At 37.1% G+C, this 18,526-nt stretch overlaps 1 protein-coding gene across 1 annotated transcript; it reads right to left on the bottom strand.

Annotated features, from left to right (window-relative positions):
- Positions 1 to 92: 92 nt before the first annotated feature.
- On the bottom strand, positions 93 to 18,286 carry LOC113682953 (exosome RNA helicase MTR4). The gene is made up of 31 exons (XM_089187090.1): positions 17,958 to 18,286; positions 17,443 to 17,509; positions 17,086 to 17,148; positions 16,791 to 16,903; positions 16,237 to 16,297; positions 15,513 to 15,626; positions 15,332 to 15,364; positions 14,571 to 14,628; positions 14,269 to 14,393; positions 13,741 to 13,839; positions 12,963 to 13,062; positions 12,247 to 12,378; positions 11,957 to 12,036; positions 11,670 to 11,780; positions 11,480 to 11,581; positions 10,837 to 10,962; positions 10,212 to 10,362; positions 9,353 to 9,465; positions 8,909 to 8,968; positions 8,571 to 8,639; positions 7,611 to 7,739; positions 7,403 to 7,513; positions 6,946 to 7,038; positions 6,276 to 6,371; positions 5,117 to 5,214; positions 4,667 to 4,732; positions 1,866 to 1,971; positions 1,672 to 1,728; positions 1,080 to 1,242; positions 844 to 948; positions 93 to 505 (listed from the first exon to the last, which is right to left on the bottom strand). The coding sequence occupies exons 1-31, from the start codon at positions 18,173 to 18,175 to the stop codon at positions 453 to 455; spliced, it is 3,072 nt and encodes a 1,023-aa protein (XP_089043216.1). The 5' UTR covers positions 18,176 to 18,286; the 3' UTR covers positions 93 to 452.
- Positions 18,287 to 18,526: the final 240 nt, after the last annotated feature.

Raw genomic sequence — 18,526 nt, 5'->3', positions numbered from 1 at the left:
TGAATAAAATCAAGTAAAGATCTCTTGGACAGATCCTCACGATGGCAAAAAAGGATCAAGCAAGAGTTGTAAACAACAATTCTGACAACAAATTTAACTTTTAGCAATTTAATCACAACTCTACAATAAAGTATTTACAAAATTTATCGCGGAAAGAATGGCGAATCCAAGCTAGATATTCTGGATCAAAGTCAGTAACTGAGATGCCGCACACCCACCCCTCTCTTTACCCAAGATTAACTCTGAGTTGTTATCAGTTGAAAAATAACCTTTGAAGACAAGGTTGGCGATGTTGAAGACTACAAGGAGGGAAAGGTAGTCTCTTTGAGTTCTAGTCTATGCGTGTTGACCTTCCGGCAAATATTTGAAGACTTCTCTGTCTATCATACATAAGTGACGCTGAACCATGTACAGATCCAAAGAAAAATAGGTAATTACTCCCTCTTCACATCTCAGAGGTACAAACTGGCGGCAAAAACGATATCCCGCTTGATTTTGATTATTCCTTGGAAAACAAAATTAAAAAAAACACTTTCAGCAAACTTCAGTAGAGCGTTTTTCCAATACACTATTACATTATTTGTTCCTAGTAATTTGCTCCCAATACACTTTTTCAAGGACATGGATTTCAGGACAGGGGTAATTCTACGAACTCAAAAATAAACTAATTTAATTTTTTCCTTATTAATTTTGTTTTTGTTTTGTTTTTTTCAATATCAGGGTTAAGAGTTAAATGTCCCACAGCAAAAAAAATTGCACTTCTACCAGACCCCCAGATTAAGGTACAATCGTAATGAAAGAAAAATTTGTTTCATTATTAATCTTTAATACAAAATATATTACCCTCTGCAAACTTGTTTTCCAACTCTGTGTTTCCTATGGCTTTGGATGCTTGACACATTTGTCTCAAGAGTTCTTCCAAGCGTCGCATACAACGAATTACACTGCCTGATAAACACATAAACAAATTAGTGCGCACAAACTTCACTTTGCATAACTACGTCATCTTCTGTTGTGTGACAGCTCTAATTGAATAAGGAAGTCACGCAATCGTATGCAAAGGAAAAAGTCGTTTTTACCTTCAAACGCATCAGTCATTTTGCAAATCTGAGAGAATGAGGCTCCATTTGCCCAGGCAAACACTACGTCCATAATATGAGGTTTAAAGGATTCCACATATGTCTCCACATCTATTTCAAGTTTAGCTTCTTCTGAAACCTTTCCAATACGGCGTGCAGATTCCTAAAGATATAACCACGAATGAAATTTGCAACAAAAGCTTGAACTGACGGTAAAGCTGCTCACATATTTGACTGTCTATCTAATTCACTGACTGTCTAACAAACTGGGTGAATAATTAATTGAAAGGCAGACAGACAGGCTAACTGACCGACACTCACGAACTAACAGGCTAACCAACTAACTGACTAACAGACTGCTCGACCGACTGACCGACCAGCTGACTGACCGACTGATTGATTGACAAATTGACTGATTGACTGACTGACTGATTGACTGACCGACTGACTGACTGACCGACTGAGTGATTGACTGATTGACTGACTGAGTGACGCACTGACAACCGGACGGACTAATTGACAAGCAGACTAATAGGCGATGTACAAGTTGTACTACAAAATAAAGTTATAATAGCACTAATGTTAAACTTACCTGCATTTGTCTCAAGGGACCTGCTAGTTCTTCTTTCAGTTTGGGAATCTCGTCACTCTGTTTTACGGTAGGTGAATAAAATCAAAGGAATTAATTGCGAAGATACATTAAAAGGGACAACACTTCTCAGTAGTGTGCTGAAAATGAGCAAAGATAATACTCAGTTAACAATATTGTAAGTAATTGGAAGTTACCTTCTCTTCAAACACAAAACAGCTGAGTAAAGCCACGCACTGTTGAACTGTCAGTTCATTGAAAACTCCATTAAAGATCATTTCTGTCAGTAGCAGTTCATCCCCACTACAATCAAATAGCAAAATGGTATTATAGCAGCAAACATCCTTAACATAAATGTGCACGAAAGGAATCGCTCTCTCAAAACCACTTCAGCCATAGCAGTGACCAAAGAGAAATTTCTCCTAATGGTATCGATAAATTTTCCACCCGAAAGAAAATGTGACGAAAGAAATCTATCTCCTATATCGAAATCTTAAAACTAACATTACAAGAAGTATAAAGATTACAAAAAATGTATATTTCGTAAGTATCTCGCGCACTCTTACGATTCTCTTTAGTTCGTTTGTTTCGTTAGTATCTCGCGCACTCATACGATTCTCTTTAGTTCGTTTGTTTCGTTAGTATCTCGCGCACTCATACGATTCTCTTTAGTTCGTTTGTTTCGTTAGTATCTCGCGCACTCATACGATTCTCTTTAATTCGTTTGTTTCGTTAGTATCTCGCGCACTCATACGATTCTCTTTAGTTCGTTTGTTTCGTTAGTATCTCGCACATTCTTACGATTCTCTTTAGCTCGTTTGTTTCGTTAGTATCTCGCGCACTCTGACGATTCTCTTCAGATCGTTTGTTTCGTTAGTATCTCGCGCACTCTTACGATTCTCTTTAGTACGTTTGTTTCGTTAGTACCTCGTGCACTCTGACGATTGCCTTTAGTTCGTTTGTTTCGTTTGTATCTTGTGCACTCTGACGATTGTCTTTAGTTCGTTTGTTTCGTTAGTATCTCGCGCACTCTCACGATTGTCTTTGGTTCGTTTGTTTCGTTAGTATTTCGCGCACTCTCACGATTGTCTTTAGTTCGTTTGTTTCGTTAGTATCTTGTGCACTCTTACGATTCTCTTTAGTTCGTTTGTTTCGTTAGTATCTCGCGCACTCTGACGATTGTCTTTAGTTCGTTTGTTTCGTTAGTATCTCGCGCACTCTTACGATTCTCTTTAGTTCGTGTTTCGTTAGTATCTCGCGCACTCTGACGATTGTCTTTAGTTCGTTTGTTTCGTTAGTACCTCGCGCACTCTAACGATTCTCTTTAGTTCGTTTGTTTCGTAAGTGTCTCGCGCACTTTGACGATTGTCTTTAGTTCGTTTGTTTGGTTAGTATCTCGCGCACTCTTACGATTCTCTTTAGTTCGTTTGTTTCGTTAGTATCTCGCGCACTCATACGATTCTCTTTAGTTCGTTTGTTTCGTTAGTATCTCGCACATTCTTACGATTCTCTTTAGTTCGTTTGTTTCGTTAGTATCTCACGCACTCTGAAGATTCTCTTCAGATCGTTTGTTTCGTTAGTATCTCGCGCACTCTTACGATTCTCTTTAGTACGTTTGTTTCGTTAGTACCTCGCGCACTCTGACGATTGCCTTTAGTTCGTTTGTTTCGTTAGTATCTCGCGCACTCTGACGATTCTCATTTAGTTCGTTTGTTTCGTTAGTATCTCGCACACTCTTACGATTGTCTTTAGTTCGTTTGTTTCGTTAGTATCTCGCGCACTCTTACGATTGCCTTTAGTTCGTTTGTTTCGTTAGTATCTCGCGCACTCTGACGATTCTCATTTAGTTCGTTTGTTTCGTTAGTATCTCGCACACTCTTACGATTGTCTTTAGTTCGTTTGTTTCGTTAGTATCTCGCGCACTCTTACGATTGCCTTTAGTTCGTTTGTTTCGTTAGTATCTCGCGCACTCTGACGATTCTCATTTAGTTCGTTTGTTTCGTTAGTATCTCGCACACTCTTACGATTGTCTTTAGTTCGTTTGTTTCGTTAGTATCTCGCGCACTCTTACGATTGTCTTTAGTTCGTTTGTTTCGTTTGTATCTCGTGCACTCTGACGATTGTCTTTAGTTCGTTTGTTTCGTTAGTATCTCGCGCACTCTCACGATTGTCTTTAGTTCGTTTGTTTCGTTAGTATTTCGCGCACTCTCAGGATTGTCTTTAGTTCGTTTGTTTCGTTAGTATCTTGTGCACTCTTACGATTCTCTTTAGTTCGTTTGTTTCGTTAGTATCTCGCGCACTCTAACGATTGTCTTTAGTTCGTTTGTTTCGTTAGTATCTCGCGCACCCTTACGATTCTCTTTAGTTCGTGTTTCGTTAGTATCTCGCGCACTCTGACGATTGTCTTTAGTTCGTTAGTTTTGTTAATATCTCGCGCACTCTGACGATACTCATTTAGTTCGTTTGTTTCGTTAGTATCTCGCGCGCTCTTACGATTCTCATTTAGTTGGTTTGTTTCGTTAGTATCTCGCGCACTCTGACGATTCTCATTTAGTTCGTTTGTTTCGTTAGTATCTCGCACACTCTTACGATTGTCTTTAGTTCGTTTGTTTCGTTAGTATCTCGCGCACTCTTACGATTGCCTTTAGTTCGTTTGTTTCGTCAGTATCTCGCGCACTCTGACGATTGTCTTTAGTTCGTTTGTTTCGTTAGTATCTCGCGCACTCTGACGATTGTTTTTAGTTCGTTTGTTTTGTTAGTATCTTGCGCACTCTAACGATTGTCTTTAGTTCGTTTGTTTCGTTAGTATCTCGCGCACTCTTACGATTGTCTTTAGTTCGTTTGTTTCGTAAATACCTCGCGCACTCTTGCGATTCTCTTTGTTTGGCCGTTTCGTTAGTATCTTACACACACAAGTTTCTTGTGCGTCTAAAAATACTTTGGAATATTTCCATGACTACCAAAACTCCATCAAGTTAATATAATAAATTTTTCTGACCTGCTTAGCTCACAAGCGACTCTTCCCTTAAGCTCAATTACATCAGATGCTGTGGCATATCCCAACCTGAAATATTAGTGTTTCAGACAGAGGGTGAGAAACAACAGAATTCGCACAACTCCTTTCTTCAAGTTTTCAAAGGTTGGGCAGTTAGTAAATAAACTTTTCCATGGTTCATTAATAAAATCCTGGAGGGGGGAGGTAGAGGCAATAACCTCTTGGAAAGAACAAAACCTCTTGGCTCAGGGATCACTGTACCTCCCACCATCATAAGACAAAAGCATGAAAACCAACCAAGCAAAAACAGAACAAAACAGCCACAGCTAATGTATGTATACAAGAAACTGGAGATTTACTTGTTTCCATGTCAGTATTTGGGTATAAATTAAAACTAGAAGATTAAAACTAGTTTTACATATTTTATTTCACTTAGAAGTGCATAAATGGTACCTTCGCAAAACTCGTTTCCTACTCTTGAGTTCATCCATTTGCAGAACTGTCTTTGTTCTCCTCAATTCCTTCTTGACTGTTTTAATCTCACTGATAATCTACATAAGGCAAACAGAAAATTAAAGTGGCTTTGCTTTGAGCAAGCCCTCTACATAATATATAAATACTCTCCTCAATAATGATTAACCCATCAAGCCCTCTACATAATATATAAATACTCTCCTCAATAATGATTAACCCATCAAGCCCTCTACATAATATATAAATACTCTCCTCAATAATGATTAACCCATCAAGCCCTCTACATAATATATAAATACTCTCCTCACTAATGATTAACCCATCAAGCCCTCTACATAATATATAAATACTCTCCTCAATTATGATTAACCCATCAAGCCCTCTACATAATATATAAATACTCTCCTCAATAATGATTAACCCATCAAGCCCTCTACATAATATATAAATACTCTCCTCAATAATGATTAACCCATCAAGCCCTCTACATAATATATAAATACTCTCCCCAATAATGATTAGCCCATCAAGCCCTCTACATAATATATAAATACTCTTCTCAATAATGATTAACCCGTCAAGCCCTCTACATAATATATAAATACTTTTCTCAATAATGATTAACCCATCAAGCCCTCTACATAATATATAAATACTCTTCTCAATAATGATTAACCCATCAAGCCCTCTACATAATATATAAATACTCTTCTCGATAATGATTAACCCATCAAGCCCTCTACATAATATATAAATACTCTCCTCAATAATGATTAACCCATCAAGCCCTCTACATAATATATAATAATTATATATAACCCCTCAACTCCCATGAGTGACCAAGATATAATTTCTCCTTACAATATCCATACAATATCAAGCAGACAAGTGATGAGAATAAAGAACAGTGTCGCTCAGAGGGTTATCAGATGATCCAATACCAAATTCTCTGAACTATTCTCATAAGAATTATTTGGCAGAAAGTAAGGAGAATTACTCGCAAGATCTTGGGAGTGAAAGGGTTAATAAAAGTACATCTAAACATCTTGAACCATTATTTAATTAAATATTTTGTGGTGCTAACAGTTTTTTCGATTTTCACATTAAGGATGAGTTCATACACATGACAACATTTTACCTGAGCTTTCTTCTCACATAAATTGTACAGAGATTTCAGATCAGGATCTTTATGCATTGGATGAGTGTACATTCTATGCTCTAAACTCTCTATTTTCTGTTTGAAAAGACAAAAAGATTTATCATTTCATTAGTATTACTTGTTACAATACTTACTCTTTTCCGTGAAAGGAAATGTTGAGAACCAAATGCATTTAAGCAGAGAGGGTATGCTACACTATCACCATTTCTTAGGCTTGATTTCTGCTTTTCACTTAAGAGTTGTCTCTGTTCACAGGCTCCTGGCATGAAAAGGGGCTGGCTATTGGGCCCCACTTTGGACTCTCCATTTTTTTTTTGTCTCCTTCATTACATGTTCCTCTCTGTTATGTGTCATGATCAGAGTCAATTCAAGACCTGTGACCTGTGTGCCTAAGTTTCAAAACATGTGCAAATAGTTGTACTAAGAAATAGAAAAATCTAACAAATTTTTTAAACTTCTTCTCATTAAGATCTCATCTTATAACCTCCAAACTGAAAATTAACATTTTTACTTGGATATCAAATCTAGGATACCCCTTCATCAGAGCAGACCAGGCATGGTGTATTTAGCTTTTACAAAATCAGGATAAAATTTGATTGTTTTAGGTAAAATATATTAAACTAACAACAAAGGCTTTGATAACACTCACCCTTATGACAGACTTTAATCCATCATCTTTGATTCCCATGTCTTCTATAGGATCCAGCATTGGTAGGCCATCTGGGAATCGACGTTGTACCTCCTATTGAAAGAAAATCAGTGTAAAAATTTGTTTGCTGTCAATGGTTAGTACTCCTTTCCTTCACCTTTTACATCCTAACATCAGTATCCATAATCTCTATACTTTTCTCTATACATTTCCTTTGTTGTTGACAAAGAGAATTTGTTTGTCAATCAGAGCTTCCTAAGTTGGTGATCATTTCCTTTATGCTCACGATCTTAAGGAATGATTCAGCAGTTTTATTGTAAGGAGAAATTAGATGCTAATCACTATTAGGGTTAATTACTTCCTTGGTGATTTAGGGCCTTTGAGTGAAGCAACTTGAATTCTTAACCTACTGTGTAAGTTTCTCAATACTTTGGAATAACATTCATCAAGTACCAACCTTGACTGATTTTCCAACACTCTGTCTACTATCCAGTGACCTCAAATCCTTAGGAATGTACAACCTGACACTGCTTATTGCTTTCACCAATTGTAACAAAATGGGCACAACCTGAGGGGAAAAAAAATGTTGTACTTCTAACAAATACAGCCATATTTTTTTGGAAAACATTTGAATTAACCCAGTAAATCCTGAATCACTGATTTACCTGCATTTCTCCTTTTTCATCAGGCCCGCATGGCTGAGGTGTCTCACCATCTGCTGACTTCAACGGCTGACTGGAACAATTAAGTAACACCTCTAACACATACAAAGTCTCCCCATGTGTTGGACCACTCTGAGGAAGGGATTCAAACAACAATATTATTTCCAGTAAAACTTCTGATCATTGTCATGATAAGGTTAGACTGTGGGAGGTCCAGTAATCTTATGGTTGGCTTTTTTATCTTCTGGTTTAGAGGTGCAGATGATAAGCCCTGCTTCAGCCTTTGTATTGTATCCATAGGAAAGACACTTCACCACCAACCCATCGCCCATGGGGATAAATGGGTAGCAGAAAAATGTAATAGTGTAGCTTGATCATCCAGTAAGTGTGGTCCTAAGAAGGACTGTTGCTGGTAGTGGTGACTGAGCTCTCAACAACCTGAGTGATGACTTCCATTCCGGTTGTCAAAACAACCAAGAAAAGTCCATCTCTGGACTACACTCACCCAGACAATCAGACTACACTATCACATGTTACCCACAGGTTCAAACCATTTACTGTAGAAAACTGAAAGGGAAATCTGACCAAATGCTGTGGGGTAACCCTGTGATGGACTGGCTTCCCATCCTAAAGGAGACTGAAGTACATGTAACAATCAAGTCACTTTGTGCTATGCAAACACAAGAGAAGCTACAGTGTATGGCAGAGAAGTCCACTTGTCTCAAGAGCAGACTTTATTAACATAAATAGGAACAAATACCTTGGAAAAAACCAAGTCACTTTCTCTGATGAGGAGTTCTACCGTGATTGTTAAAGCATCACTCATCATTATTGACATCAGTCCTTCTCAGGACTGCGATGAGACTAAATGATTGACTGTTAATCCCAAGTTTAAACCATTCACTACACAATATTCTTTGGAAGTTTAGATGCTTCAATGATCTTATATAATCCATTAAATACCTTTTGATTGGCCTTCTTCTGGAAATTGAGAACCACACCCCATCCAAAGTAAATGTCATTATTCTTCACCTACAAAATAAATATTTGATCAAGTTACTGAAAGCAGCAAAACAAAGAAGAACAACAAAATATATGTATGAAGGATTACACTAGAGATCTCCCTGCTATTCAAAGTGAAAATGGTGTTGAAAGTAACCCAGATCACTTAAAATTATAAGGGAAGTAACAAACAGAGGCTTCAGTTTTGTTGCCAACTTTGTAAGAACAAATTGTTTTTTAATAAACCTGTGTCTTTTTCCTAGTTAATGATTGTTAATTTAAAAAAAAACATTCCTTACCTCAACTAATCGTCCAGGTTGCATAAAAGGAAGGCAATACTTAGGTTGATGAACATAACCCTAGATAATAGGTAGAAATAAAGATTACCATTAATAACAAAATATTATCTACTAATTTTAAACTATTTTCTGTACCTTGATCCCACTGTGAAAAGCAAAACAATCCTACCTTACTTTCAACATTTGACTGAAAATTGCTCAATAGAAAAATCAACTCTCTACTCCCTAACATCAATATCCACATTCTCCATACTATTCACCATACATTTCCCAAGGTGCTGACAAAGAGAATTTGTTTAATAATCAAGAGCTGCTTTAGTTGGTGATCATTTCTTCTATTCTCGTGACCTTCATGTCTGATTCAAGGGTGTTATTGTAAGGAGAAATTAGATGCTGGTCACTCTTAGGGGTTACAGGGTTAACGACAATCAAAGCCACACCTACCAGCATCTCATCCCCAAGTCTATTTATCTGTTGTCTCATTTTGTAGTATGACATAATGGATTCTTCATTTTGGATTTCCAAAGATTCCTTCTGGGTTTCAAGATCTTTGAGCTCTTTAAACAACAAAGAAAAAGAGAACACAGTCATGATTCAAGATAATTTTAACTGAAATTGTAATTTACATGTATACCCATAAGAGACAACAAGCACCAAAACTGCTCCCAAAAAAATGTTTTTGCTCAATACTTTCATGCAGTCCTAAGACTGCTTATACTGCATTTCCTCAAATAAGCACCCAAGCTTTGATAAGCACCCACCCCTAAGCATAATTTCAAATGAGCACCCCCCTTGAAAAGGCACCCACCTCCTCCCTCAATTTCTTAAATCATAGGGATGAAAGGAAAATCTGTTTCAACTAGCATTTAATATCTATAACTATTTAAGCTTTAACTACAGTGGAATCAGTGCAGAAGAATGATAAGCACCTTCCTTCATATAGGAGCCCAGGTGCTTATTTGAGGAATACAGTATGTACAATACTGATTCAAACTCTGATAAAATAATGACTATGAAAGATAATGCAGAACCAGCAGAGCCCTTTAACTCCCAAGATCTGATTGTTAATTCTCCCTTCTGGCTGCTACAAATTTCTTAGTAAATTGGTTCTGAGAATTTGGAGTGAGATCAAGATAGTGACTTCTACCTGACAAGTTTAAGTATTCTCATTACCTGCTTGCTGGATAATGTATGGATGCCTTAAGGAGAAGTTACATATTTCTCACTTCCAGGAGTTAAAGCATGTACAGCCACAATCTGTCTGGCTGCAATTAACAACTGAAAGCTTCTGAGCAGTACTTACTTTCAATCAAGCCAGGAACAGAGGCGTAATTCTGAAACTGATAAAATGATTTCTCCAGCATAATCTCAGGATTCACTTCTTCCACACGCAGCAGGTTCAACACCATGTTGTAAGTGAGATGAAAAGCACTGTTCAGTGGATCTGCTTGGCCCTGTTGGTAGCAAAAAAATTGAAGAGTAAGTTACATTGTCTGTACTGACCAGTTTAAAGTCTTAAAAATTTAATTACAGCCTCTTCTCAATTCCACTACTACAGTGCAGTTATGGAAACAGTCACTTGCATGTAATGACTTACACTGCATCTTTATCCCAACCTAATCTCTTTTATCAAACATTCCTTTAACTGATGTTTTCCTCTATTCCCATCTTACACACTTGACAATGAATTGATTTTGCGACAGGAAGTTACATTATTTTGTATCACTCCTGGGAATAAAGCAAGTTAAAACAAAAAGTAAAACATAATTTATTTAGCAAAAAAAGAAGATCTCCAAGGGAACTGGGTGTACAGTGTAGACATGTCTCATTTGTTGTTAACAATTAAAAGTTACTTGTTACTGGTTCATTGTTTGTATGAAAATGGCCCTTAATCTCACCAAAAGCTAGGGGAAAAGTATTAATAATACCTTTAACACTGCTTTTCCAACATCAGGTCCCATTTTCTCATCCACTATCAAAATGACTATCCCTCTGTCATCAATGCCACGTCTTCCAGCTCTGCCACTCATTTGAATGTACTCTCCTGATGTTATCTGGAAATAAGAGTTAATCACAGGGCTGAGTGTATTGATATGGGGAATATCATTCTGTTAAAACCTGATCAATTCAGTAGTGTCACTGGAGTGTTGTGGGAGGCTTCTTGGAGATTTGCAGAGGCATCATCATGTGCTTTTGCTATCCTTGCTTTGCTACTTTGCTTCCGTCATATCCCTTTACCCTCCCTCCCTCCCACATTTTCAGTACATATTTATTAAATAGAGTAGTTTGCTGGTGTTGTGTTGACAGCTGTCTGGATCTGGGGTCTGGGGTCTGGCATGATGGCAATGGTGAATCCCTTACCACTGAGGAAATTGCCACTTTGTTGCTGTTTCCACACCTACCCTCTAATATTACTGACTACAATCCAGGATAAAACAATAGACACATTTCCATTAAGATCAACATATTCAGGAGAGAACATCAATTTTTATACTTAATACTTTAACTCTCATTCCATCTTCCCCCAATGTGCAAAATTGAAAAGTGGAAAGAGGTACTATAACTACTCACAAATCTGAAGTCTTTCCCATCAAACTTTCTGGCATTTGTAAACACAACTGTTCTTGCAGGCATGTTAAGACCAAGAGCAAATGTTTCAGTAGCAAAAAGAGCCTGAAAAGAACAATCACAATCAACAACAACAACACTTCAGGAATCAATTGTTAACTTTTCTGCCTGCAAGGAATCAGGATATACTTACTTTGATTAACCCTTCTGAGAAGAGAATTTCAATGGTCTCCTTTAAAATTGGAAGAAGTCCAGAGTGATGAATGCCAATACCACGCTTCAGCAAGGGAAGAACATGTTCCACCTAAAAAATTGAAATTAATGCCTTATTTTGAGCAGACATTGTATGCAATCAATTTCCTGGCCAGGGAATTGCTTGAAGAGCATCTAAATTTGCACATGAATGCACTATCTACTGCATGGTCTTGCAAATAAAAGAAACTTCCATCATAATGCTGCTTTATTGAAATAAAATTTTACCTGAGGAAGAGTTTTGTCCTCATCTGATAAACAGTCAATAGCATTATTAAACACTTCTTCTACCAACTTCTTCTCTTGACCTAGAAAAGGGAAAGAGCAACATGTATAACTTCAGTTGAAAACAACTTCCAGTTGTCACACTGTAGGACCCCTGCATGTGCTGCACACTTAAGTATCTGACCAGAGTTTGAACCCATACATTTCAATCTGAAGTCCCACATACAAGCCACTGTCCCCCCTCCTCCCCCTCAGTAGGCCACCATACATGTATCTTCATAATATCATCTTACCTGAATTAAAGTCCAGCTTAGACATCTGCAAAGCATATGCTTCACATTCTTTCTTGCTAAAGCTGAAGATGATCACAGGCTGGAAATTCCTCTCCATGATCATTTTGACAATTTTGAAACAATTTGAAGGACCTGAAATAAATCACATAAGTTAACAACTCTGAAATTTCCAGTCCCACTTGACCATCAATACTGATTTATAGAAGGAAAAAAATTTTGATTGGGTGTGTTCATTAATTGAATGTCAAGAAAAGTTTGTTGCTTGACTGTTGTAGTTTTTCCTAAAATGCTCTAGACTATTAAACTGCACTTTTGTGATCTCTTTTACTACGTTTGAGCAGACAAAAATAAAGTGATTTAAAAGTCAGTAGTGAGTAGATCAATTATCATCAAGTTAATGAGTTGAAATTTCCTTCCAAGGGAAAGAAAAAGAGAGGCCAACCCAAAACGGCTTGGCAGCAAACAGTTGAGGAAAGGAGATGAAGACCATACATAAGACACAGGGGGCAATCCAGAAGTGGGCACAGGATAGGAAAGAATGGAAAGATTTCATTGTTGCCCTACATGCCAAGAGGTGCGACAGGCAGTAAGTAAGTAAGTAAGTAGGTATTAAGTTGACAGACAGGTAAATCATAGAGTGTACATGTGTAGATGAAAAATAAAATGCACAGCTAATACTATAAATGACACACGAAATTGTCCACACCCAGACACACCTTTAGTCCCCCCTTTCCTTCCTCTCAGGTTCCCTGGGTCGGTTCCTCCTTCTCTTATAACAGCCATGGCCTTTTGAAAATTCTCCTCACGAAACTCTCCCTAATAAAGCAAACATCAACAGATATTGAAAATGCTGACAGTTTCTCATGTTACCAGATAAAAGAAACCTTTATTCTAAATTAAAGAATGGCTAGCTGGGGGCCACCAGAGATGAACCTGGTTTACACCCTAACATCAGTATGCATATTCTCCATACTGTTCTCAGTACATTTCCATTTAAAATTTGTTTAATCCTTTAACTCCCATGAGCGACCGAGACAGAATTTCACCTTACTGTATTTATACAATATCATACACACAAGTGATGAGAATAAAAAAAAATATCAATTATGGGATTACTAATTGATCTGATACCAAATTCTCCAAACTAACATAATGAGAATCATTTGGCAGACAGCAAGGAGAATTACTGATGAGATCTTGGGAGTTAAAGGGTTAAAAATCAAGAGCTTCTACAGTTGGTGGCCATTTCCTTTATTCTCATGTAAAAATTCGCTTTGAGTTAGGGGGAGTTTTGAGTTCTCAGGGTTTCAAGTTATAGGGGTTAAAATAACAATAAATATATGAGGTAAATCTGAGGGAAATCAGTTTTGCTTCAAGTAAGAGGGGAATTTGAGTTACTGATTCAACTACTTCTAGCTATCTATTCCAGCAGTTTCACAGCCATCATTGCCTGGGGAAGTCTTTATCACCTACATTGATGGAGTAGACACATACCTTTTCATCCTCAACAAGGAAAAGACCATCTCCACCAGCTGGGTAAATATAATGTTGAAGAGGCGTAGGCCTGAAGTCTGTATACACCACATGACATGGCTACACGACAAGAAACATTTAGTATACATCATTCTGTACAGAACACATCTAATTAATCATTACTAGATGAGGTTGGGAAAAGTATGTTGATTTGCATTTACTTTGGTATTGTCAAGGTGGGTTGTTTAACAATCCAAGCTTCTTAAGTTTGTGATCATTTTTTTTATTCTCATGACCTTAAAGAATGATTCAGGAGTATAATGGCTAGGAGATTTATTAGATGTTGGTTACTTAAGGTTTTAAGGGTTAAGTTCAGGCTGGGTCAAAAGGACTTAATTAACTGTCCAGCTAAACCTCTAGGATTCACTGCACCATATTAAAAAGGCGACTAGTTTGTTTGTTTACTAGCATAAAACATACAAGTGTAGTTCTAAGTTTTCTAAAGCAATGCAATCATCTTAGTAAGCAGAGAGGCAATAATTTGTTAACCTGTTTGTGGAGGTGCGCAATCCATTCAGCAAACTGTCTGGCATTTGGAATTGTAGCTGAGAGAAACACATAATGTACATTGTCTGGAAGAAGAATGATGGTTTCCTCCCACACTACACCTCTTTCTAAAAACAGGAAATGTAAAGTAGTTCAAGAATTACTTAAAAAAGAAACAAAATAAACATTAAATTTCAATCCTAAGTGATTTTAAATCATATCCTAATACACTAACATGATCATAATAAAGATTATCATTATCACAATCCTTATCAAAAGATCCACTCCAATTTCTCCACACCCACCTTTATCTCGCATATAGTGAATTTCATCAAAGACAACCCAGGCTACTTCCCTCATGACCTACAAGTGAAAGAAGAGACACACACAAGACCTTAATCCCCATTAAAAGACCTCTGAAGGTTGTAATCAAAGTGAAGATTTGTAACTAAAAGAGAGACTAAAAAACCAAACCCCTTTACTCTTGAGAGTGACCAAGTTGTAATTTCTCCTTATAATATAAATACTGTACACCATTTAACAGATAGGTGATGAGAGTAAAGGAAAATGACTACCAAGAGAAAATGTTTCACACAACACCAAGTTTTCAGAGCTAATATTGTGAAAAAAGTAAGGCTGACTGATTGGAGAGTTACTTCTGAGATCTTAAGAGGGAACAGGTGAACCAAACCACCCTTAGAAATACTGGGTAACAGCTGTTTGTCATAAAAAACACAAGAAACCCTTCTGCCTGAAAGAAAACCTCTTGGTCTACAGTCCACCATACCTGAGACAGGATGAGTGTGTGGCACACTACATTAAATCTTAATCCCATTCTAGATCATGATGTTGAATTTTACCACCCAAATAAAACAAATATTCCCACCTCAAGATCCCAGTCCTAAACAATCTACAAAACTGCAAGTGATGTCAGACAAAAAGATCTTCAGTCTAAGATTAGATACTGAAAAAGGGTCTGACACAACAGCTGTACCCAATAACTAAGGTAGTTCCTCAAAGGGGAATCACAAATTCTCTCCATTTAATTATGTAAAACTTTCCTAACCTCAGAGCCCCTGTACAGCATATTTCTCAAAATCTGAAAGCAACCACACATTAACTTGTAAGAAAAAAGGCTAAAAGAACTTTTCAATAATACTACATGTGTGTAAATGTACACTACATTACAAGCTTAATGAACCACAGAACAATAAAAATGTCAGATAAGAAACAACTTGTGCATATACCTCTGTGGTCATGACCAGGGCACTTGCACTGGGATTTATTGTGACATCTCCTGTCATCAGACCAACATCCTGGAACTCCTCATACAACTCACGGTATTTTTGGTTACTGAGAGCCTTACAAAACATCACAAAACAAACAATAATGACAAAGTGCTTTATAACTTGTGGGCAGTACAATTTGCTGTTGAGTGAGATGCAGAAAAAGTTTGGTGACAGGGTGAAATTATGTTGTAATCACAAGCAATTTTCCTCATTTCCAAAGGTAACAAAATCTCAAAAGCTATCCACCCCCAACTTTTAAATGTGAAAGCCCTTGAAAAGAGATCAAACAACACATTACCACCGGAAACAGAGCCAGCTGCCTATGACAATGAAACAATTTTGACATCAAACCATGGTGGCCAAACTTCGTCAAGTCTCACTCAACTGAAAACCATAGTATGTAAACTAAATACTTACGTAACTACAATAAAACACAACAGACAGATTCTAAGAGAATCCTTTTTTAAAGGATTTAAGTTCAAGATGGATATTTCTCCTTCAAACTAAATTAATCTAAATTTCTAAAATTCCTATGAAGAGAAAATTGGATAAAACAATGATGAGGGGGGGAGCAGTTACAGCATTGGATGGAGAAAAGGGGCCCAGTTTTGGTTACAATTATCTAGAGTTTCACGAAACCAATTATTTGAAAAATCCAAATTCTGCTGTACTCCTCTCTTACCTTGATAGGCGTAGTGTAAATGACTCTCTGCTTGTTTTTTAGAGACATAGCAATAGCATACCTAACAACAATACACAAAAATAATTTATTTGTACACAATACAACACCAAAAGGAAGCAAAGTGGCTAAGGGGCTACCAAACTAGAGCTAAGGTTAAATGGTCCACCTTGATATCTATGATAGCAAACTCTCAAAACTAATTTATAAAGAAATGTATGGTTACTGGTGGTGAGAATCTACTGTTCAGGCTGGATTCAAACAGGGCAGAGAGTGAGAATAGAAGGCTACCAGAATGTTTGACAATTGCTTGAATCTTTGTTCACAAATATTCCACAACTAGTACTGTATTAAAATTGCTGTCATTGTCTCTTCCGCTGGGATATACAGAAAGATGTACAATCCACCAAGGTTGTCTAACATCAATCCCTAGCATCCAAAAACAGTCCACCTCAAGACTAAATGTTCCCTTACCTACATGTAGACAATCAGATTATTCCATCAAATATTACCCTTAGGTTATGCAAAAGGTTATGTTCACAAAGTAATCTCCTTACTCGGCCACAACTGTTTTTCCAGCTGATGTATGAGCAGACACCAAGACTGACTGATTGTTTTCCAAACATTTCACAGACTCTTTTTGAAAGGGATCCAGGATGAAAGGATACTCCTAAAAAGAAAAAGTTTCAAAAATTACATCTCATTTTGTTTGATCATTTGTCTACCAGAACCATTTTTTTGTGAATGAAGAATACTCTTTGTGAAATTTGCAACAATTTAACCCACCACATTGCTATGCTACCCTATAGTATCTATTACTATGGGTGAACTAGAAAAAGAAGTGACAATTACCTTGGCTGGTTTTGTTGCCTTTTTCTCTAATGGAACATAATCACATCCTTCTGGAACTGCCACCTTGAAGAAAATGGAAAATTTATGATATCAGCAAGACAGTACATGGTTTGTTGCTCACATTCTGATTACAGCCTATACTATGACTAAGTTATGGTGCAAATTTTTCTTGGTTTAGATGTTTCTAGTGAGCCTTATTCTTATTTTGCTGTGTTCCATGAGTGGCAAATGAAAATAAAAAACCAACCAACTACAAAAATCTTAATTCACAAAAATATTTGAATCAAAACATACACATGCACTTTCAATGTTAATTGATAAGTGGTAAAAAAAAAGATTGTTCTTGTAAAAACTCACCTCGTGAGTGCAGGCTTCAATAGTTTCAACATTTCTGACATTAACTCTGGGAATTGTCTCCAGGAGACTTCAGGACAAATATAAAAAAAAAACATTTATAAAAAGACAAAGTGACTTAACTTTTCCTTTAAACTAATTCTACAATTCCTATGGCTCTTTGTTTTCTTTGAGCAACTTTGTGCTGTATTATCAGAATCACTGCATCATGCACTCACAAGCACTAGTCGTAGTTAAGAACAGGTTACTCACAGACTGACGACAATCGGTCAACGATCGGCCTGACAAAGAGAAAGCAATCGCCCAACAGCCGGTGGACACACGACCGATCGACAGTTTTCTTCGGAGCCTGATTTTTACTGTCACCCATAATGTAAACAATCACTTGACTGTTTCGTTATTTTACCAACGGTGAACTATTTTCCAACAAAAATCTACTAACAAGTAAAAGTTCTACTTTTACTTGTTACTCATTTTTTAATCATAAACGTAATAAAGAGCAAACAGACAAGATTCACCTCTCCATGTCGTCAACTCTCGCTTTCTTAGCTCCAGCATCATCGAGGTCGATAGCGCCCGGTGTAAATTCTCTTTTCTCTCCGATACTTGACGCTCCTGTGGACGTCGATAAATCAGCAGCTTCCTTCTTCCCTTTCTTATTGTTTTTATCTGATTTTTTGCCTGAATCATCTTCGAAAACAGCGAAGATATCGTCTTCACCAAAAGCGTCCGCCATGTTTCACATGTATGATTGGGTATGACAGCTGACCATTAGTGATGTTGAGATCAAACCTCTCCTTGCCCTACCCCTGAGAGTATTGAGTAACTTCCTTCTTTTTTTTTTTTTTTTTTTTTTTTCTTTCAATGAACCACATTTGCGATACTCCGGTTGGTAATGACCGCGATTATATCTGCCAAAATTATCTAAAATAGCATTATATAACCTCCTCAGTGAGTGTTTCTTTTACATTGCGTTGATAGGTTCAAACACAAAAAACCCAGAACATCTAATGAAAATGTTCGAATAGGCTTCTGTGGTGGAAAAAAAAGAAAACTTCTAGGGAGAAAATTTTAAGGTTGAAGTGCT

This window comes from Pocillopora damicornis, chromosome 11 (genome assembly GCF_964200805.1).
Source record: "Pocillopora damicornis chromosome 11, jaPocDami1.2, whole genome shotgun sequence".
In the NCBI taxonomy this organism is placed as follows: domain Eukaryota; kingdom Metazoa; phylum Cnidaria; class Anthozoa; order Scleractinia; family Pocilloporidae; genus Pocillopora; species Pocillopora damicornis.
The sequence above is the reverse complement of the archived record's forward strand: the minus strand, read 5'-3'. Positions and strand labels throughout refer to the sequence as shown.